We start from the raw sequence: 21,688 nt of genomic DNA, 5'->3' as shown, positions 1-21,688 counted from the left end.
CGCCTTCCTACCGCCTTCGTTCCGCGGACGGCCCGCTGGCCAGCCGCCGCTCCGCCGCCGTTATATCGAAGGCGGACGCCGGAGGCAAACCGCTTTTTCGAGCGATCTGCCGCCGCTTATTGTATATATATATATTTATTTATAGCATGCAGTTTATCAAGAATAATGATTGATCAAAGCAGACATATTTCCATTTGCCGTTTTTATTCCACATTTCAAATTACAGTAACTGTCATTGAAACAATATGTCAGATCACTGAAATATAAATAACAGAAAAATACAAACATATATACACCCAAAGAAAATGCAGGTTTCCAATTAAATTTTGGTAAAAACAAGCAAAAAAAAAACACTTTTGTAAAAAACACTATTGTAACACTTACAACAATTGTAAATAATATAAAGAGGTCAGCTCTGGGATGAAAAGAATTACCAGTAAACATAAGCAATGAGGATATTTGGTACCAAATAAAGTGCAGGATATCAAATAAATTGAGGTATAACATCATATTTACAAGTCATTTCTAACAATAGGATAAGTGGTAATAATTTAGAGTAAAGCTCTGGAGTAGAATATGCCATTATAACTGCAATGCTGACCTGTGGCACAAGGATTTACAAGCTATATTTAACAATAGAATAACAGTTAAGCACTGTGACGGAATGAAAGTAGAATTTTTGGTACTAGTGAAAGTGCAATATCAAAAGGTATGAAATAGTATAACCAAGCTATTTTTAATAGAATAACAGTTAAGCACACTGATGGAATGAAAGTAGAATTAACTGGTACTAGTTAAAAGTGCAATATCAAATATCAGAGGTATGAAATAGGATTTACAAACTATAATAGAATCGTTAAGCACTGACGGAATGAAATAAGCCAATACTAAAGTCACGGTAAGTAGAATATTTGATACCAGATAATGTGCAAATATCAAGTATTAGATGTATAATCTAGGATTTATAAGCTATATTTAAAAATAGAATAGTTAAGCACTGTAACAATGAAATAAGCAGCAAATTGTATATTAAATAATTGAGATCTTTGGTATCAAAGAATGTGCAGGATAATGTAAAGTTTTACATTCAACTTAAACATGACAATAAGTGGGAACAAATGCAATTAACAGCAGAAAATCTGGCTGTTGAGAACACAGTCAATCACAATGTCTGGAGTGGTTGGGGTCTGGTTTTCCTCGACCTCCAGAATGAGGCAGTGCAAATTGGCACATCTTCAGTGATTCCTCGTGTGCCTGTATAAAAAGACAAACCATCCCATATTCATCCAAGGAGCTGCCCTGAAGGCAGGGTCATGAGAGGAAAAAAAAAAAAAAACATCCCATATTCATCCAAGGAGCTGCCCTGAAGGCAGGGTCACGAGATGGGGAAAAATAAAAAAAAAAACAGCAATTTCTAGTGAAGAGTGTGGATTGAGTGAGTTTAGTCTGACACTTTTAGCAGGGGTGTCGGTAGTCAGCCTAGGTTTGAGGGGTCGGCTGTGGGTCCCTCTCAGCTGTGCGGCGCCTTTTTCCACCTTCACGGTCAGCTGCTCCTTTCAGGTAACGCGTAACGTTAACCTGGATCGCCTCATCAGTGGCATCCTGGGTTGCCGAGTTCTTCCGGATGGCTCCTGTAGAAAATAAAGATCTGTCATTCCATTTGATTGGCATAAGGTCATACACATCTACTTAAATATAAAAAAAAATAGCCAACTTACTTTGAACAATGGTCTTCAGGAACATGTCTCTAAAACATGCTTTTTCCCCTGCACCAGTCCAGGTTGTGTTAATGGAAAGGCGATTAGAGAAGATACTCTCAAGCATTCGCCACACAGTTGTCTTGAGGTCCCTCCCACACTTGATTGCCAAAAACCGAAGCTGAAAGAAAAAAAAAAAAAGGGTTACAAATTACATTTCTCTGAAGCTTCTCATAAATTTAAAATGTGACCGGCTGTGGATTCAGACTGTAGAATATGCAGTGTACAATCTTAATTTTAGATAACCCTATGGCGTTATACATATATACATCAACAACCTATATACATCATTGTTTTGTTAGAAAAAAAACACACAAGTTATACTTAGTCTTTCTAGATGTAAAGCTTTGGCTAACTACTGTATGTAGTTAATAACATTTCTACATGTAATGTTACTAGCAACATTGCTTAACCTCAGTGTGTACTGTAAGGAGGGCAAAACAGCACGTGTTAGCTAACACTTTCTAGCCACTCTAGCTACTGGACTAGCAGCATACTGCAAGAACAATGGTGACTAACTTAGATATTTTAAAAACAATGTAAACATAATATTGCGTTACACAAAAAGGAAACATGTACTTACTTAAACGATGGTAGTCGATGACTTTGCTAACTGTAGGCTGTTGAAACTAGTACTGAGTCTGACTGTAACTCGTGACTGAATGGCAAACTTCTTCTTCTTTCTTCTTCTTTCTTTTTTTTTTTTTTGTTTTTATGGCGGTTGGCAAACCAACTTAACGGTGCATTACCGCCACCGACTGGGCTGGAGTGTGAATCAAGAGATATTGGAACTTAGCTTAAAAAAAAAAATAAAATAAAAAATAAATAATTAAATCCTTTTGTCTAAGTCTATGTCTCTCAGATACTTAATAACAAAGTGATAAATGTTACTAGATGTTTTCCCTAATAAACCTTGCATTGTGAAATTATTCTGATTGATCATGAATGGCAAACTGAACCGAATGTGCTCTAGTCATATTGTTACGGGAGGGGCCTGCCTCGGTGGGTCCAGTGCGTCATCGAGCCACCGTTTTAGCCCCGCCCAAAAGAATCCTGAACACAGCACTGGTGCAAAACTGTTTAACGGTTTAACTACACAATTCAGTACTTCACAGTCCACAGTGCAATGTGTTTTAGCAATAAATTTTTACCATGTATAGTGTGTTTGGATTATTTAATTTTTATTGCCTTTACAGGGACTTTCACACTTTCTTAAACATTAGTACAGGTCGTAATTGCAAATGAATCCCTTACCTGTAAAAGGTAAAATAACAAAAAAAAAAAAAAAAAAAATCGAGGTTGGAAAAAAATTACAGACAAACGAAATTTCTGCGCAACTGTGAAACCAGGGGAGAAAGCTTTTTCATTGAGTTTATCCTTCACGTCAAAACGGGGACAGATGTCTTTCACTGTTCACTGATAGTCAGGCATTGGTGAAAAGTCTAACTTCATCAATTTATTCTGCTAAATTTTTCATACCCTGTATTAAATATCTATTTTTAAACCTAATCAGAATCAGAAAGATATTTATTGCCAAGTAAGTTTTACAAAAAGGAATTATTCTTGGTTTATTGGTGCATGTCTCAATGTGCATCAATCAAAGAAATATAAACAATTTTCACCTAAGTGCATAAATAATTCAATATATTTTACATATATTACTGTATAATCGCTTCAGAGTTTCAAAGTAATTTAAATGTCATTTCCTAAACCTTACCTTATCATGGAATCAAGAGTCAAGAATCTGTTATAAACCCTAATGGCTTTGGAGCAAAAATAATAATAGCCAAATGGCTGGTCGATTTTGAGAGTCAAGCTGTGACTGTATTTCAAAGCGGCTTGCCGCCGGCCGGCCGCGGTCGAATTGCCGCCGGCCGGCCGCGGTCGAATTGCCGCGAGGCAACCGCCAGAGAAATGACGCGGGCGGCCCGCCGTCTGACCGCCGGTGGCATCTCGCAAGAAATGGGCGTGACGAATTCGGCGGCAAACGCTGGATCACCGCCAGTGGGACGCACCTATAGCCGACAGCTTGGGGACAGCGGCAAAAAGAAGCCGTGCGGACATTTTTTGCTATCTGGGTCTTTGATTAGTCCATCCCGGCTAGCGCTGAAATAAGTATCAATTTCCACATGATACGACCGCAGACCTTCCAGCCGCAAATAATTCAGAAAGCTTTGATTGTCATAATGTTTCCCATTCATTATTTGCCAGAATTAAGAACCCTCAACAATTGAACATAGGAAAAGTGAACATTACAAAGCATGCAGTCAGGTAGCTGTTAACAGGCTCTCTGGTGCAGTAAATATAATTGAATACATTTTGCTGAAGGAAAATATTATTATTAGGTTGCTGTACCGTATATTGACATATGGAGAAACAAAAAGATATTTGATATTTATAGTTAACAAGTATTCTAACTAACGACATTGGAAGTAATATTCCCAATTGACAAGTGCCTTCCACATAGAGACTTCCTACAGGTAATGAGTATGCAATGATAAACGGTTTATTACCAGGCTTTATTATTATTTCTTAAAATGATCAGTAAATAGACATGATGGAAAGTGTGGATGGGGAATAAATGACAATCCAATAAAGTACACCGGTCACATGATCGGTTTGCGCATGTGCAGACTAGCATGTTAGTACAGGGAGGCAGAGTGACTACTGAAAGATCAACGTTCATCTGTAAAACTATTAGAATGTAAATGTAGAATCTCCTTTGTCGTGGGTAGCGTGTTTTAGCGTGTTTTATCGTGTTTGAGTGTAATGTTTTGATATGAATTAGAGCTACAAAGATGAAAGTTGCAGTAGAAGGCTGTTGTCATGGAGAGCTGGATAAGATCTATGAAAGCATCAGTTACCTGGAGAATAAAGAAGGTGTGAAGGTGGACCTGCTGCTCTGCTGCGGAGACTTCCAGGCCGTCAGAAATGAAGGAGACATGAAATGCATGGCGGTTCCTGCCAAATACAGACAAATGCAAACGTTCTACAAGTGAGCTAACAGTTGGTACTATTCGATAGTAGAAAGACAATTATTATTATAGAAACATATACTACACAGACGTATACACAGAAATATATTAAACATTTATGGATTCTGTGATATCCCTCTTTACCATAAACTGCATTTGCTTGCTGTCTAAATTCAAAATCAACCTCTTTTTCTCATGCCATCTCAATGGGTTGCTAAAGGTACTATTCTGGTGAAAAGAAGGCCCCCATTCTGACCATTTTCATTGGTGGAAACCACGAAGCATCAAACCATCTGCAGGAGCTTCCCTATGGAGGCTGGGTGGCCCCCAACATCTATTACCTGGGTGAGATCTTTGCCCTAGACTCAGAATGGCAAAAATTCCTCAATGTGTAGTTAAGAAGACTAATAAACTGCTTTTAATACTTTTTTCCATCAGTTTCTTTTATTTTTCTTATTGTTTATGTTCTTGATAGCACTTTGCACTTGTTAGTGGACTTAAAGGAAAATAGTTATCTAAAAAAATGAAATTCTCTCATCATTTACTCGCCCTCATGCCATCCCATATGTTTATGACTTTCTTTCTTCTGCTGAACACAACCGAAGGTTTTTTAGAAGAATATCTCAGCTTTGTAGGTCCATACAATGTAAGGAAATGGTGACCACATTTTTGAAGCTCCGGGAGCACATTCAAGCAGCATAAAAGTAATACATAAGACTCCAGCGGTTGAAGTAATGTCTTCAGAAGCAATATAATGGTTGTGGGAGAGAAACAGATCAATGTTTGTCTTTTTACTATAAATGATCCTCCCTGCCCAGTTGGTGACCATATGCATGATGAAGGTGATTTGCCTAAAACAAAAGAAGAACTCTTAGGAAAGAAGAGTGGATGTAAAAGTAAAATTGGAGATTTATGACAAAAAACGACTTAAATACTGATTTGGTCAATATTGCAAGTCTTTGAGTGGTTTCTCACCCACACATATAATGAAACGTCTAAGGAGATGGATTTAACCACTGGAGTTTTATATGCTTTTTGAAAAATTCTGTCACCATTGTATGGACCTACAGAGCTGAGATATTCTTCTAAAAGTCTTCATTTGTGTTCTGCAGAAGATCTGGGATGGTATGTGGGTGAATAAATTATGAGAGATTTTTCTTTTTTGGGTAAACTATTCTTTCGATGTTATTTGTTCCTCAGGTTATGCTGGTGTTGTACGCTTTAGAGGTGTACGGATTGGTGGTCTTTCTGGAATCTTTAAATCTCATGATTACAAGAAAGGTGAGATTAAACAACTCTAAATATGTTGTCTTGTAATACCCAAATATGAAGGTTTATAACAAAGTCCTACATGGAATCTTAGGACACTTTGAGTTCCCGCCATACAATCAAGAATCCTTGCGTAGTGTGTACCACGTAAGGAACATTGATGTCTTCAAGCTTAAACAGGTAAGCCTTTGGAAGGAGAGGCACATCAATAGATAAAAAAACATAAATATTCACAAAATACAAGGAATGTACAGATAGAGAACAAATAAAGTTTTAAATTTTTTTTGGTTATACCTCAATACGGTTTTGTTTATTTAAAAAAAAAAATCACACTAAAGCCAAAATCTGAAATTTTACATTCAAGGGAAATCAGGCGTCAACACATCGCGATTTACAGTAGAGAGATTAATACCCATTTAATACTTTGGAAACCTGTTATAGAAAATTATTTTAATGCTTGAATTGCAAAAATAAATAAATCCTGAAATGATCTGCTTCCTGATTAGACAAATGCTGATAATAAAAAATGAATAAAAAAAATTGCTAATATTTGCAGATACCAAAATACTAATACTTTTTTTATGCACTTCAGTTTTACTATTAATATAACATTAATATAATATTAATATATACATGCTTGTTGATTGTTCTAGTAGAAAGATTGTTTTCTTCTTTTCCATGTATAATACGTAACACCACTCCAGATCAAGATGCCCATAGACGTGTTCATGACGCACGATTGGCCACGAGGCATCTATCACTATGGCAACACAAATCAGCTTCTGCACAAGAAGAAGTTCCTCAGACAGGAGGTGGAGAGTGGGACCCTGGGCAGCCCGGCAGCTGCAGAGATCCTAGAGCATCTGCAGCCGAGTTACTGGTTCTCAGCTCACCTGCATGTGAAGTTTGCTGCAATAATGCAACACCTGGTGGGTCTGATGTAAAAACCTGAAGTAGACATCAGTGTGTTTATAATGTATTAAAAGTAAATAACCTCACACTACTTGTCCCAACAGGCTAAGAATAATGCTGCCCCAAAGATCACAAAGTTTCTTTCACTTGACAAGTGCCTTCCACATAGAGACTTCCTACAGGTAATGATACTGCTATTTATATTCTATTACAACGATTACATATTTTAAGATCTCCCACTTTGACCAGAGATTCTTTGGATCCAAGAAGTAGATGTAGTTTTTGTGAGTGAACAAGCGTTTTGATATGACAGATCGTGGAGGTAGCAGACAGACCAGGCTCCTCCGAGCATCTTGAGTATGACCCAGAGTGGCTGGCCATCTTGAAAGCAACTGACAGGCTTCAGAAACCATCCTGCAAATTCTGGAACCCTCCACAGAACAATGGCCTACATACCCGGTACAGAAACTTTTAAAAAGACCACATTTATTTGAACAACAGAGTCAGATTAAGGTCCGTATTCTTTTTTATTTGTTTGAGTCTCTTGTAAAAAACCAAAACTGGAGATGCTCTCTCTTGCCATTTATTTCAATAAATTTTTAGTAATTGTGCACAGTTATCCTTAATGTCCTTTACAACAGCATACAAAAGCACAATGGATAGCAAAATTTAGGTCTTAAGTATTATATTATTGATTTAGGTTTAATGGGGTAGTTCATCCCAAAATTAAAATTAATTTATTGTATACTCACCCCTGTGCTGTTATAACCCTGTATGACTTTTGCATATTATATGGCATATTCTTTTTTTAATACAAAGGGAGAAATTGTGAAAAAATGTGTGCTCCGTGATGTCATACAATGGCAGTTTATGGTGACCACGTCTTCAAGCTTTTAAAGGATGCAAAAGTATAATTCAGTTCAGTTCAGTTCAAGTTCTTTATTCAGTCATGATGTTATTACAGACACAATATTAATCACATCAACAAAAAAAACAACAAAAAATAATAATAATAATAATAATAATAATAACATTCACTGCTGAAAAGGAGCATGAGGAAGACCTAGTCTTATAATTACATGCCCCTTTTTTCAATAATTTTATCTGACACAAAACAGATGGCTCGCCGTTTTTTTTTTTCTTTTCTTTTTTTTTCTTTTCCTTTATCTAGGTACCATATTACTTCACATCTAAATAATTAACAATTTCAAATTTGTCAAACATTGGTTCTTATGCTTCACTGCCTTCGTATGTTCTAAGAACATTTTTTTTATACATTTTATTGAATTGAACAATCGTGTTACATGTTTTTTGCACAATGTCCAAAGAGTTCCATAAATTAATCCCAATTACAAGAAACCCTTTTTGTTTTTGTGAGGTGCGTGAATATGGTACACAAAAATTACCTTTTCTTCTGCTGTTACTGTCTGTGATTAGCATGAATTTATTTTGAATATGTATTGGCACCAAATTATTTTTCACTCTCCACATAATTTGTAGTATTTTAAATTTGAACAATTCTTTTAATTTCAAGGTCTGCAATTTTATAAACAGTTTGTTTGTGTGGTCTCGTAAACCTTTATAAGTCACAATTCTCATCGCTTTCTTCTGAAGTAAGAACAGCCTTTCTGTATAACTGGTGCAAGCATTACCCCATACTTCGATACGGTATGTTAAGTATGGAACAATTAAGGATATGTATAGAAGCTGTAATGAAGCTTCATCCAATATGTGTTTAACATTATAAAGAATACCAATATTTTTACTAACTTTACCTTTGATATGCTCAATATGAGGCTTCCAGCTAAGTTTGCTGTCTAAGATAACTCCCAAAAATTTGATTTCTGAGACACATTCAATATTTACATTCTCAATAACTAATTTTGTGCATCCCTGTTTTCCCTTTTTTCCAAAAACCATATAATTTGTCTTATCCCAATTTAGAAACAATTTATTATAATCAAACCATTTCTTTAATTCTATCATTTCCCTTTCAATAGTGGCCATTAATTCATTTAAATCTGTCCCAGTCTTAAACACAGTTGTGTCATCAGCAAACAACAAGAAATTCATATCTTTAGAAGCCTCAAATATATCATTAATAAATAATATAAAAAGTTTAGGGCCAATTACTGAACCCTGGGGAATTCCGCATACAACAGTTTTACAGCCCGAGTTTTGGTTTTTAAATTGAACATATTGGCTTCTGTTACTTAAGTAGCTTTCAAGCCATTTATATGTCTGACCCCTTAATCCATAGTGTTGTAGTTTTGTCAACAATAAGTTATGGTTGACAGTGTCAAACGTTTTCTGTAAATCCAGGAATATACTTACAAAATACTGTTTTTTGTCCATTGCAGCAAGAATTTCTTCAGTTAAATGAATTAATGCAACGGCAGTTGATCTATTGGATCGAAATCCGTATTGATAGTCAAAAAGTAAATCATTTTTTTCCAAAAATAAATCTATTTTATGAGTAAACCATTTTTCTATTATTTTAGAAAACTGCGAAACAGTTGAACCAGGTCGATAATTATTAAACTCATGTTTATCTCCTTTTTTAAAAATAGGTATTATCTTAGCAATCTTCATCTTTTGAGGGAAAACACCTGAACTAAAAGAAAGATTGAAAATATAAGTTAGAGGTTGAAGTATGCAATCTATAGTTTTTTTTACAATGCTCATATCTATTCCATCACCATCACAAGATGTTTTAGTTTTGCACATTCTCACAATATCTAAGATTTCAGTTCCGGTGAATTCATTAAGAAACATTGACTGTAAGATTCTACTACCTCCTGTCGCACTACTACACCATGCTACATGATTGGATTTTTCAAGACTTTTCGCAATATTAGTTGACTTAATTCAGAAGTCTAATAAATTATTCCATGAGACTAATTGGCATTCTGAAAGCATACGACGAGGTTTGGTGAGAAACAAAGCTTAACTTAAGTATTATTTAGTGTAACTGTTGACCGACCATTGATCTCCTCGCATTCATAAAACTGCACAAGAGCTGCAGTTATGCTGCAAGATGGGGCATTCAAGTGAAAACTCATTTTATTTATCTAAATACAGGTCTGCCACTATGATATTAACTACAGAACACAACACAGCTGCACATAAACCAGAGAACCAAACTTACTAAATATGTCTGAGTTTGTAGTCGGAGAATAGATGCATTTCTGTGCTCAGCCTTATTTATTTGAAACTGAGTTCTCAATCAAGCAGAGAGAGATAGACAGAGAAGGCTGAAGGCAGCCACCATGTCCTAACCTGATGGCAAACAACATGCAATAAAAGTTATATTTTCTATATTAATCAGAGTTTTTACCATTTCGCAAGCGGAGGCTGCTTGAACTTGCTCTCGTGTAGTCATGAACACACAGAGGAGATCAACGGACGGTCAACAGTTTCACTAAATAAAATAGTTTCTCATCAAACCTCATCATATGCTTTCATAACAATCATGAGTCTCATGGAATAATTTATTAGACTTCTAAATTATACTTTTGTGTGCTTTTGAAGCTTGAAGAGGTGGTCACCATAAACTGCCATTGTATGACATCACTGAGCACAATTTATTTGACAATTTCTTCCTTTGTGTTCAGAAAAATAAAGTCATGTGGGGTTATACCAACACAGGGGTGAGCAAACAATGACTACATTTTCTTTGTTGGGTGAACCATCTCTTTAATGTTTGTAATCCCCCTCACTCTCACTATGGTAGTCAGCGTCAATACTCGCTGAGCTACCCAGACCATTTTTCTTTCTTTTTAATCTTAAAATAAATCTCGAGAACATGCTATGTTTTAATCTGTGTCAGCCCTCATTACCAAATATGCATCTTTAACATCAGCAAGGACACCTACTTCATTTGCTCCAAGATAAATTAAAACTAATAACTTAAAGGGATATTTCACCCAAACATTTTCATTTTCTCATTATTTACTCACCCTCATGCCATCCCAGATGTTTATGACTTTCTTTCTTCAGCAGAAAATAAACAAAGATTTTTAGAAGAATATTCAGCTCTGTAGGTTCAAACAATGCAAGTGAATGGTGCCAAAATTTTGAAGCTAAAATCCTCATAAGGGCAACATAAGAGTACTCTAGGCGACTGGTGGTTAAATCCATGTCTTCTGAAGCGATGTGATAGGTGTGTGTGAGTAACAGATAAATATATTAGTCCTTTTTCCTTCACTTTCCCCTTCTTCTGTTTTTGGTCCTCATGCAAATCGGCCCCTACTGGGCACCCATTCACTTCCATTGTATGGACCTACAGAGCTGAAATATTAGTCTAAATATATTATCTGTTCTGCAGAAGAAAGTCATTCACATCTGAGATGCCAGGAGGGTGAGTAAATCATAAGAGAATTTTTATTTTTGGTTGAAATATCCCTTTAAGTTAAAAATAATATGCCAGCTGTCTTATATAGATTTCTCAGAATATTGGTTTAAATCGAGTTAACATGTTTATGTGATGCATTTGTAATCAGAGCGATGTTGCATTTGAGATGGCAACTCTGATATTCTACTTGAAGCTGTTAATGTTCTCAGACCTAGGAAATTATTTGTTTCTATGGCAACACTCTTAACCCCAAAACAGTTTTGTTGTTGATAACAGCAAAATATAATTCACAACATGAATTCTCCTCTAGATTCTTGCTAAATATTTTAGAACAAAGCGCTCCAGGTAACAGTGACAATAAAATGTTATATCAAACAGGAATACAGTACGTGTTCACTACCTTCAACAGTTCTTTTTATATGACATCAAAACAGTGTACAACTTTTTACAAGTCGGAATCTTATAATTACGGCAATTCCGTCATGACATGAAAGCACCACATGACCGAATCCATGATTAATTGTACGTTTTATGTGCATATGGTCAGTGTTTGCATACCAATGAATATGCATGTTACAAGTCTTTAGGCATAAACTGATCCATTGTCACTTTGTTTTTTTTTTAAAGGTGGGACTTTAGTGCCTCAGAGGAAGCTATGATGGAGGTTGTGAGCGATTTGAGTGGTGACCTCTGTATCCCTGAGAACTTCAGCCTGACAGTTCCCGCCTATGACCCCAGCCACCCTCAGCCCAATTCCCACCCAGCCTACTCCACCAACCCCCAAACAACAGAGCTATGTGCTACCATAAGCCTGACGGACATCTATGCCATAGCTGGACGGGGTGGGCAAAGTTTCGAGGAAGAGGGTGCCTCCGGTGTGACTGAAGAGGAGGATGAGGACAACCAGAGCACCGGTAGCATAGATGAACCCAGTGAATATCCCACTGACACCTCTGTCCTCTCCAGTTCCTACAACCCAGATGAAATTACCATCGAGGACGAATGGGATGAAGTGGAGGAGGGGGTAGGATGTACCGAGGAGAAATGGACAGATGCAGTTGTTCCTGAAGGGCGAGTTGGGGGCCAGGACAGCGATAGAGACAGCAGCCCTTCACGAGAGATGGCAGGCAGACTAAGCTTACCACCCCCATGCGTTGCTCTTCGCTCCCCATTGTCTCTCTCTCTTCCCCCTCCCTCTCACTCAGCATCCCTCTCTCAGGGCAGCTCAGAGGAAGAGGGAGGCTTCACACTAGCCAGGGTCCCCAAACGCACCAGCGGGGAGAGAGCAGGTCCAGTGAGTCACTCTGGTGGCACACCTCGAATCAAACGAAGAAACCAGAGTATCTACACGGCAGCTGAGGATGAAGAAAGTGAGGGGTAGATCAATTTAATAATTTAAAGATCATAAAATTAAACATTACATAGAATGGTTTGCCACAGTTTAGAGATTTAAAGGGATAGATCACCCAGAAATAAAAATTCTGTCATTTTCACAACATGTTGTTCCAAACCTGTACAATTTATTATGTTCCATGGACCTCAAAAGATGTTAGGAAAAATGTTAGTGATTGACCGCCTCAGTCACCTTTGCATCTTTTTTTTTCCAAGTCATGTGTTTAAAACTTTCGAGAGCGAGAACATGATTTTCACTTTTGGGTGATCTCACCCTATTGTGTACGCTGTTATTTTGAAGCAAAGGAGCTTTGTAGTTTACTTTGTCCAATGTCAGGGACTTTTTTTGGGGGGGTTTGTTGCGTATTGTTTTTTTATCTTCTATTTGGCATTCTATTTGTATTTTGCTTTGTGATGGGTTTTAATGATGTTCTGTTCCTTTTATTTTTAGCCAAAGCTACCATGTCACTAGTTGTTTCCTCTGTATTGGCAATTCTTTTATTTTGTTGTGACTGACTCTGCTTTACCATTCTGTTGTAAATACATTAGAGTACAAACATTATTTGTCATTTTTTTTGTATGTTGAAATACACTCCTATGCCAGTTCAGGGTTCCTACTAGAGGTGGATGATATATTGGTTTTAATGATTAATCAGTGCCGATAGTTGCTTTTTGGAACTATTGTTATCAGCAAAAATCTCTGGCAATAGTTGCTGATAGTTTATTCATCATTTCAAAATAAGCGTTCCCAGTGTGTTTTGGGCTTATTATACTTCAAAGTCCCATTTTATGCACCAAATCAGAATTTTCTTTCTGCTTATTTTGGTTGAACAATAAACTGCATCTGGGATTTTATTTATTAAGAACTCTGTCTGTGTCTGTCATAGTAATAATATGATATATTTTTTTACATTCTATAAATCAATTTGAAATCTATTGGCTGATTAATCAGTTATCGGCCTTTCCCACCACCTTACTTATTGTATTGGCAAAATCCAGTATTGGTTGACCTCTAGTTCCTACTCGTTTTGATTAGTTAATTACCACAACTCTAAATTGTTTGTGAATTCTTTTTTTTTTTATGGCATTGTTTGCAAAGTAATTTTTTTGATCATAACTAAAAAAAAAAATGTATACACTTTAGAATTGTCCATAACATTTTAATTAATTTGACATGACTATGGGAACCCCTTCCAGTTTTATGTCCAGAGAAAACTATTAGTAAGCTATTGGTAGGTTAGCTTCTTGAAGAGTGTAAGCACTGTGGCACTTTCAAAATATTGCTTAAACGTCTGGCTCAACCAGTGGTGTGAGTCTAAGGCAAGACTTATCTTTATGCCCAAACAATTGCAGACAGTGGGCAGTAGGAGTGCTTTGTCAGACTGTCATGTGCACAGCAGGGCACCTTTCTCCAATTCTTTGAAGTCTGTTCTCATCTCTAAATATTACAATGATATGCCACATGGTTGATGGATTAGATCAGGGCTAGTCAACAAACCAAAACCACGTTTCATTCATAGCAGAACATCACAGCTTTATTTAATATTTCAATTCTGTTAACAGGAGATCAGATCTTTTCCACAAAAAAAAGGTGGACCTGAAGAAACATAACAAATCACTTGTAGCTGTGTGACACCTTATCATGATACCTAATTCATTCCCTACATGACCATATAAATGTATTGGTAACCCATTAAATGATTGACTAAAATCAATTTGAAATAAAATTCATATATATATATATATATATATATACACATTAACAAAGCATACATAAAACAGAAAATCATATATGACTCCTCTCTAATTATTCTTACAGGTTATTGACTGTGTAACCAGTCCTGCACGAGCCGCTCAGAGCATGATTCAAACCAGCGTCTCCGGCAATGGAGGCATGCGTGCTACAAAGGAGGCTAAACACGACAGCGTCTAGCATCAGTTGCTTGTGTGCCCCTTATAGCCAGTGGAATGAGGTTTACACACTGCACAGCTACCTACCAGCTAGCTTACCAGCTTACACTCACACCCCTAAACCTCACTCCCATTCGGGTTCACGGCACCACTGTAACCGGTCCTGCTCGTCTCGCTCTGAGCGGATTTCTAACCGGCATGGGAGGCAGGTGTGTTTACAAGGAGGCTAAAGGTTACAGCCTCAAGCATCAGTCACTAGTGTGCCTCTTGAAGTGAGGTTTACACACTGCGCAGCTGGCTACCATTACACTTCAACCCAACATCTCCAAAATGCTACTTTTTAGGCGTGGACACACCCCGGACAAGCCCAAAACAAAAAACATGGAAAAAACGGAGTAGGCACTTGTTTTTTTTCCGCCACTTATTCAGGGGCTTTGCGACTTGACACTATTTGCCGTTCCAAGATACCGTATAGTGTCAGATGTTCAATCATTGACGTTCTAAGCAATTGATTTGTGGGTGCTTGAATATTTTTGTTGCTTTTGAATGTATAGACTAAGTCTTTGGCCTGGTATTGCATGACCTCCACATCCAGCCAAATCAATGCGTGATATTCTGCGATTACTCATCTTACACATGAAGCGAAATGGTTTTCTATCAGTACCATCTAGTTGGCACCAGTATGTTATAAATTATTTGTTGACTGTGTCTCAAACAGTAGTTTACTCAAAGCGACAGTAACGTAGAGAAGGCATCTTAAAGCTTTCTGTTGTTTTGTGAACTCCAACACTGAAAATCAATGGGGCAGGGAAGACAACATTTCAAAATCTCCAATACTTTTTGGGTCTAGGAGGAATTACAAGTTACAAAAGGGAGACCGATTAAAACACAATTAATAAATAAAGCTGGAGGCTAAAAAAAAACAAGCTCAGAATGAACAAATAACTTCTACTTCAGTGTTCCTTCCATAGTTTAAAAATTTAGTAGCTGTGGCTCTCACGATTGCTCACAGTTGAAGCATTATAAGAATGCTTGCATGTTTAATTTAGGGTTATAATGTGCTGAATTTCCTCAAGTCATACATTTTGTGTCAGAATCTGAGAGCTCAGCATACAGTTCCCCAGAACACTTGAAGATCTCCGGGCTGTTTTGGAATAACAGGTTGTTGTAAGGGGCATTGTGGGCCATCTCAAAATAAATAATTCTGTTCATTTTGTTTCTTTGTGTTCTAGAAGTCTCTTTCTCCATCCTTTATCTTTATTTATTTAGTGAAAGCCTGGTGCTTGCATAATCAAAATGAACAGTGACTGAAATTATTCTTGACTTAAAAATAATGAAGAATCCAAATTTACAGCCAGATATGACTGTATGAGTCCATCGCCAGTCCGCTTTCGGTCCCAACCATCAAACCCTCAGTCTTCCTGGAAAAATCTCGTTATGGCATCAATGAGGAATTTTCCTCGCCTCTGATTCCTTTCTTTTCTCGCTCTCTTTCCGTGTCTGTCTTGGGAGATGAAAGGGTGAAGAGTGGGATTTTGGGAAGGAGAAGGTGTCTGTGGTTTCCTGTGCTGGAGTGTTGATGAGCCTTTAGTTTCCACAGCAGTTTCGAGTGGACTGTGTATCTGGGTCCTGCAGGTTTACTCCACGATGTCGGGCAGCATGCGTGGGGTTTTGGGTGTCTGTTTTTGGCATCTTTTTTGCTATTGATCAATAATGATAATAAAATATGTTTTAAAATGAAAAATAAACAAGGAAAGAACTATTCCAGTAACATCTGATAACAATAATCAACATACAAAGGCAAAACAAATGTTCTGCCTGTTTTTGGTAAAGAGAACAGTGTTTTTTGCTTACCAATAGCCAGGAACAACTCATTTACATTCATTGCAGTCTTGGCAGAGGTTTCCATGAAAAGCAAGCCTGTGTCTTCAGCATACGTTTGAGCTTCCTGTACAGAAATAGGAGGGGCTCTGGTTTACTCCACAAAAGACTTAAGACAAACAACCAAGAGTTCATGTAATTATTTGGGCTGGCAAAGATAACTTTTGGGATTTAATTAATGTCTGAATTTAATTATAATTGAAGCTTAACAAATATGAAATATCGATTATGAGTGAAACACACCATTGATGGTATCAATGGTAGAAAGATGGTCTTATATTCGCAAATTCAGAATTTTTGACTATTTGCAAAATTTGCACAAAAAATAAATAAAAAGGAAACCTCGCTCTTGATACTGAAACCACAAAGAGCTACAGGTTATATATGTCCAAATGACATGTAGAGAGTAAAGAGAGAAAGAGAGATGACCTCATACTCGACCAGTCTCTTGTCTGCTAGGTCAGCCTTGTTCCCTGCAAGGGCAATGACTATGTTGGGACTGGCCTGCCTCTGCAGCTCTTTCACCCAAGCCTTTGCTCGCTCAAATGTTTCCTGTAAGCGGAATGAGGTTAACAAAGTGGTTGGTGCAGCCAGTGTGTGTTTTATTAAGAAGTGAATTTCCTGAACACAGATAAAGCCTTGTCTTAATAAAATGTGTCATTTTAGTCATGCCATACTGTCTACCCTTAAAAAATATATTGTGAAGGTATTATGGTTTCAGATGGTAATAACAGTGTTTTGATATATACAATGTTCCTGAGTGATTATCAAATTCATATGCCATAGTATTTGGAGTACATGGTACACTAAGGTACTTCAAAGGCATACTGTAGAACTACGGTACTATGTTCAACAACTTTTGTTGTTAGTGTATTTTTGAAGAGAGAGAAAGTGACATATCTCTAAAATAATCAAATGTTATGACAACAAAACCAATACCTCTTTAATAATTAGCTAATTTGTTGTTGGCAAAGGCTAATAAACAAACTATACACTCTACCAAAAATGTAAGTTTTAAAAGTCAAAACCATTTCCAGTATTTCGTGAGTGTACCACAGTTAACTTACAGGCTTGGTGATGTCAAACACTACAATGGCCGCCTGGGCTCCGCGGTAGTACATGGGAGCCAAGCTGTGGTAGCGCTCCTGTCCCGCTGTGTCCCAAATCTCAAACTTCACTGTAGTATCGTCCAGACAAACAGACTGTGCCAGGAATGCAGCTGAAAGCACAGCAAGGAAAAACAGCTTATGCCAGAGATTCCAAGTCTCAAACTAATAAGTTTTGTGTTTCATATTTGGTGTTATCTGTTCTTTGAATAGAACAGAATAAAATCTTATTAGTATTCCACTACTTATTACTAGAATATTATTCTACTGATTATCCTTTAAACATGGATGTGGACTGACAAGTAAAACTCAGATTTCTTGTCTGATGCACAAACACAAGTTTGAGGGCACATGAATTGAAATGCGGCAAATAACTTCGCAACCGTAAACAGCCTGCGGTTAGGCTAATGAACAATATTCCTTGGCAGATTTTTTTTTATTATGATTATTTTTAATACACATTTTATTGAGCAATGATCTTTCATAATATTGTTGTAAGTGCTCTTTTATAAAAGTAATAATAGCCTCAAGGCTGTGTATTACAGTGACTTGCTTAGAATACCCCTTCATTATGATAACATCACTACATATGTCCTTGAATGGCTTATTGCTTTAACAAGATCTCCAGTTTGGAGTTTAATATTAGTGTTGGATTTTAACCATTTGTACACTATCTGTCTGTATCTGGCTTTATTGGAGCCAAAGTCTACAAAAATGTTTGTAAACTCTAGCATGTAGATTAGAGATAGTGACACCTTGATTTGTCATCAAACACACACGTGATGATAATGATGATATATGGGACTTCTATAGCTATGATTAGTGCATTATGCTCTATGCATACACCCAATGAGTGCGTTTACACTTACGTGCCACTGATAATTATGAAAAATCTGTCCAATAAAAAAAGGCAATTGTTTAAGGGTTTACATACAATTCAATAACATAACAATACAAGGAGACTTTAAAATTAATGGGTTTTTCCTCTGTTCTTGATGACAAAATGGTTACAAGTGCGCTGTGGAATCTTTTTTCAAATTCCGTGTTTTCCATTTTATTTTTCCTGAATTCTGTATTCAACAGTTTAATTAAATTTTATGATAAAAAATATAAATAATCAAATGAATTCATTAAAACTTTAATCAAATGAAAACATAATACATTTTCAACATAACTTTGCATTATTTTTATCAAATGACGTGCTATTATACAGATCCTTAAAGCACAATTCAAAACAACACTGGAATTATTTTTGTAATTGTATAAAGTGCTACATAACAGAAAATCTGAGATTTTGCTTACATTTATAATAATAATAATAATTATTATTATATTTTATTACAGTGATTACTACATTTCAGCAGAAAGATATTTCTGTCACTTTTTTCCCATTTTACATGTCCATTTAAGCAGAACTTTTATTTTGCCCTAAGACTGAGTGAAGCCCTTGTGATTTTGATGGCAGTTTCTCACTTCTGAAAAAGGCTCTGTGTGATTATTAAACAGCAAATGGCTGTAATTTAATTAAATGTAAAGACTCTATGTGTTGCATACTTCAAAGTGAATGAGCAATCTGCTCTCTATCATCTACACAAGAGAGAGCATGATGATCATGATGCAATGATTTCAGTGTATGAGCGGCTGGCTTCACACATTAATTTTATGCAGATTCTACATTTATATACTTAAATAGCAGACTTTAGCAGTTTAATAATCTCACATGGACGTATTGTGATTTTAATTTGAATAATTATGCATTTATACATTCAATTTAATCTAAAATATGTCAAATTCTATGACGTTCCACTCTTACATTTCATTCTTTTGATTGGATTCTGCAATTCTGTCAGTATTTTGTTTTTGTTTTAGTTTTTTTTCATCGTGGAAATCATAGGCCCCTATGTTACAAAGTAAGATGTGCACACTGAATAAGCTGACTGGGGCAAATATCTAGGTGTGCCATGTGGTGCCATGTGGTACCATGTAGAGGTCATGGGCTCAGTCCCCTGGGAAACATAAATATCTATACACTAAAGGCACTGTAATTTGCATTGGATGAGCATCTGCCAAATGAATTACTGTAAATATATTTAACTATTTTTGACCTCTACCTGGTAAAGATCACTGCTTCCTCACCTCCAATGGTGGTCTCCTGAAACTCATCAAACTGTCCCTTAACAAAGCGAAGCACCAGACTGGACTTGCCGACGGCCATGTCTCCCAGCAGCACCAGTTTGAACTGGCAGATCTTGGTCTGCGGTAGGCTCCCATTGGCCCTGCCGGTCTCACGGGTGCTCATGATGGAGGAAGGGTGGGCGTCCTCCCTGGTTGCCTGGTAGTCTATGAAAGCAGCAACTTAATTAATGGACTCAGTTTTCCAAGTACTGGACCCTTATTTTAAAAAAGACAGCAGTCAGCCGCTGTGATGTTACACAATAGTCAAATGGAAGTGGAAGAGGAAGTGACAAAGGGAACTTACACAGCAAAACCCTCCAGTCAGATCTGGTAGAGCGTAACAATGTGGCAATTACATAAACTCAAGAGAGCTTCAGGTGTGATTTGATGGGTACAGCAGGAAAAAATCAATTCAAGCACAATGCAATCTGTTGTATCATTTGACTGGTATAAATATCATCTTGGCATCTCAGAGTTGAAAAGTTGTTTAAAGTAGAAGCTCTATGACAGATTGGACACAAAAATGCTTTAATGAACAGTTTCTAATTAAGAATTTCTTTCTTTTTACAAATCTCTCTTGCAATGGATGCCATCCTTAACAATGACCCTAACGTTGACCAGGTCTAAAACTTCCTCACCTATTTGAGGTTTATGAGTCAAGAGCAGCTCTTCTCTGTGCGTTCTGAGTTTGAATCAGTATTGCTTTGCAGTATAAACATTTAAAGCTTTAATATACATAGGTTGATGCATGCCTTCTCACGCAAAAACTTACAGACAAGAAAAAGGGTGATTTGGGTCGCATTTTACATGTACATTGTGAACAATGTGTCCTTAATATGTAATATCTTTGTTGAATGCTTGTAATTACTCAGTTTAAATGTTTTTGTTAACCTTGTTTTAACAATTTTACTTTTACTGCTTTACATTGACATTGTAATGTAAAGTGTTACCATGATTTGCAATTGTTCAAGTCACATACTGCTAAGACGAAACAAAGGTGGAAAATGCATATTAGAACATTAAAAAAAGAGCCCTCCAATTTTGCAGAACACTACAGACAAATTATATTTACATATTTGAATGCATAACTCTAATAATCAGGTGTTCATCTATGCGTTTTGATTCACAATTCCAATAATCAGGTGTATGTATATGAGATTTGTTACATAACTCTAATAATCAGGTGTTCATCTATGCATTTTGATTCACAATTCTAATAATCAGGTGTATGCATGTGAAATTTTATATATATATATATAATCAGGCGTCTGTCTCTGTGATCTGATTTGTATTTTTAATAACTGTATGTATATGTGATCAAATTAAAAATGATAGTAATCAATTGTATATCTGCGTGAGCAGGTGCATAACTATAATAAGAAGCTGTCTATATATGTAATCTGATGCATAGCTCTAATCATCAGGTGTATGTCTATGTGATCTGATGCATAACTGTAATAAACAGTTGTATTTGTATGTGATCTGATGCATGGGAGGCGCAGTATAGACCATTCACATGACTCGTCTCGATCCAGGCGAGCCAGCACAAGCGGGCCGAGCACTGCCATGAGCTGTACATTCGAATATGATCGCACTCTATTTGGATACACAGAATGATATAAAACAAACTTCATTAGTGATATTTACCTGTTGTTGGCAGTTGCGGTTGTTTTGTATGGTGGTTGTCCGGTTGATCTATCAGCTGGTTTTTAGACTGCAAACACTTCCTACACAGCTGCGCATGCGCAGTGTGTCACAAACAGGAGTACTCTTTGACAGAAGCTTTGCTTTGTTGTAATTAAAGAATAAAAGTATCAACAATCTAAGAACTTGCAGTTGTTTGTTTTTGTTGATGTTTTAATGAATGATCTTGCAGTTGAATTGTATGAATATTTGCATTTCATTTGTTGTGGTCACGCAGCATCTTATATACTTTCTTCATACTCAAATTAAAAT

The 21,688-nt window shown here is 36.6% G+C and overlaps 2 protein-coding genes and 1 long non-coding RNA gene across 4 annotated transcripts; 1 reads left to right on the top strand and 2 right to left on the bottom strand.

Moving 5' to 3' along the window:
* Window positions 1-1,337: 1,337 nt before the first annotated feature.
* Window positions 1,338-2,459, bottom strand: LOC127659186 (uncharacterized). The gene is made up of 3 exons (XR_007972501.1): window positions 2,341-2,459; window positions 1,719-1,878; window positions 1,338-1,631 (listed from the first exon to the last, which is right to left on the bottom strand). It is a non-coding gene; the product is annotated as an uncharacterized LOC127659186 (long non-coding RNA).
* A 1,938-nt stretch (window positions 2,460-4,397) lies between these two features.
* dbr1 (debranching RNA lariats 1) lies at window positions 4,398-14,623 on the top strand. 2 transcript variants are annotated; one of them, XM_052148860.1, is made up of 9 exons: window positions 4,398-4,752; window positions 4,953-5,077; window positions 5,933-6,013; window positions 6,096-6,181; window positions 6,706-6,930; window positions 7,018-7,095; window positions 7,227-7,372; window positions 11,895-12,644; window positions 14,479-14,623. In XM_052148860.1, exons 1-9 carry the CDS (start codon window positions 4,556-4,558, stop codon window positions 14,492-14,494), a joined length of 1,704 nt encoding a protein of 567 aa, XP_052004820.1. In that variant the 5' UTR covers window positions 4,398-4,555; the 3' UTR covers window positions 14,495-14,623. The 2 variants fall into 2 exon arrangements, with proteins under 2 accessions (XP_052004820.1, XP_052004822.1); XM_052148862.1 differs by having other exon boundaries at window positions 11,895-12,637; window positions 14,479-14,567.
* rab5b (RAB5B, member RAS oncogene family) lies at window positions 14,177-21,473 on the bottom strand. Its single transcript, XM_052148867.1, has 6 exons — window positions 21,380-21,473; window positions 19,694-19,897; window positions 17,519-17,670; window positions 16,881-17,003; window positions 16,425-16,518; window positions 14,177-16,270 (listed from the first exon to the last, which is right to left on the bottom strand). Exons 2-6 carry the CDS (start codon window positions 19,854-19,856, stop codon window positions 16,158-16,160), a joined length of 645 nt encoding a protein of 214 aa, XP_052004827.1. The 5' UTR covers window positions 19,857-19,897; window positions 21,380-21,473; the 3' UTR covers window positions 14,177-16,157.
* Window positions 21,474-21,688: the final 215 nt, after the last annotated feature.

This window comes from Xyrauchen texanus, chromosome 18 (genome assembly GCF_025860055.1).
Source record: "Xyrauchen texanus isolate HMW12.3.18 chromosome 18, RBS_HiC_50CHRs, whole genome shotgun sequence".
Classification (NCBI taxonomy): Eukaryota; Metazoa; Chordata; class Actinopteri; order Cypriniformes; family Catostomidae; genus Xyrauchen; species Xyrauchen texanus.
The sequence above is the reverse complement of the archived record's forward strand: the minus strand, read 5'-3'. Positions and strand labels throughout refer to the sequence as shown.

Excerpts from the sequence above, each read along its gene's own strand:
- dbr1 (XM_052148860.1), top strand. The coding sequence starts at position 4,556 with ATGAAAGTTGCAGTAGAAGGCTGTTGTCATGGAGAGCTGGATAAGATC. Across the intron at positions 4,753-4,952 it reads CAAATGCAAACGTTCTACAA|GTACTATTCTGGTGAAAAGA; the intron begins GTGAGCTAACAG and ends GGGTTGCTAAAG. Across the intron at positions 6,931-7,017 it reads CTGCAATAATGCAACACCTG|GCTAAGAATAATGCTGCCCC; the intron begins GTGGGTCTGATG and ends TTGTCCCAACAG.
- rab5b (XM_052148867.1), bottom strand. The coding sequence starts at position 19,856 with ATGAGCACCCGTGAGACCGGCAGGGCCAATGGGAGCCTACCGCAGACC. Across the intron at positions 17,004-17,518 it reads TGTTTGACATCACCAAGCCT|GAAACATTTGAGCGAGCAAA; the intron begins GTAAGTTAACTG and ends TTCCGCTTACAG. Across the intron at positions 16,519-16,880 it reads AGAGACTGGTCGAGTATGAG|GAAGCTCAAACGTATGCTGA; the intron begins GTCATCTCTCTT and ends ATTTCTGTACAG.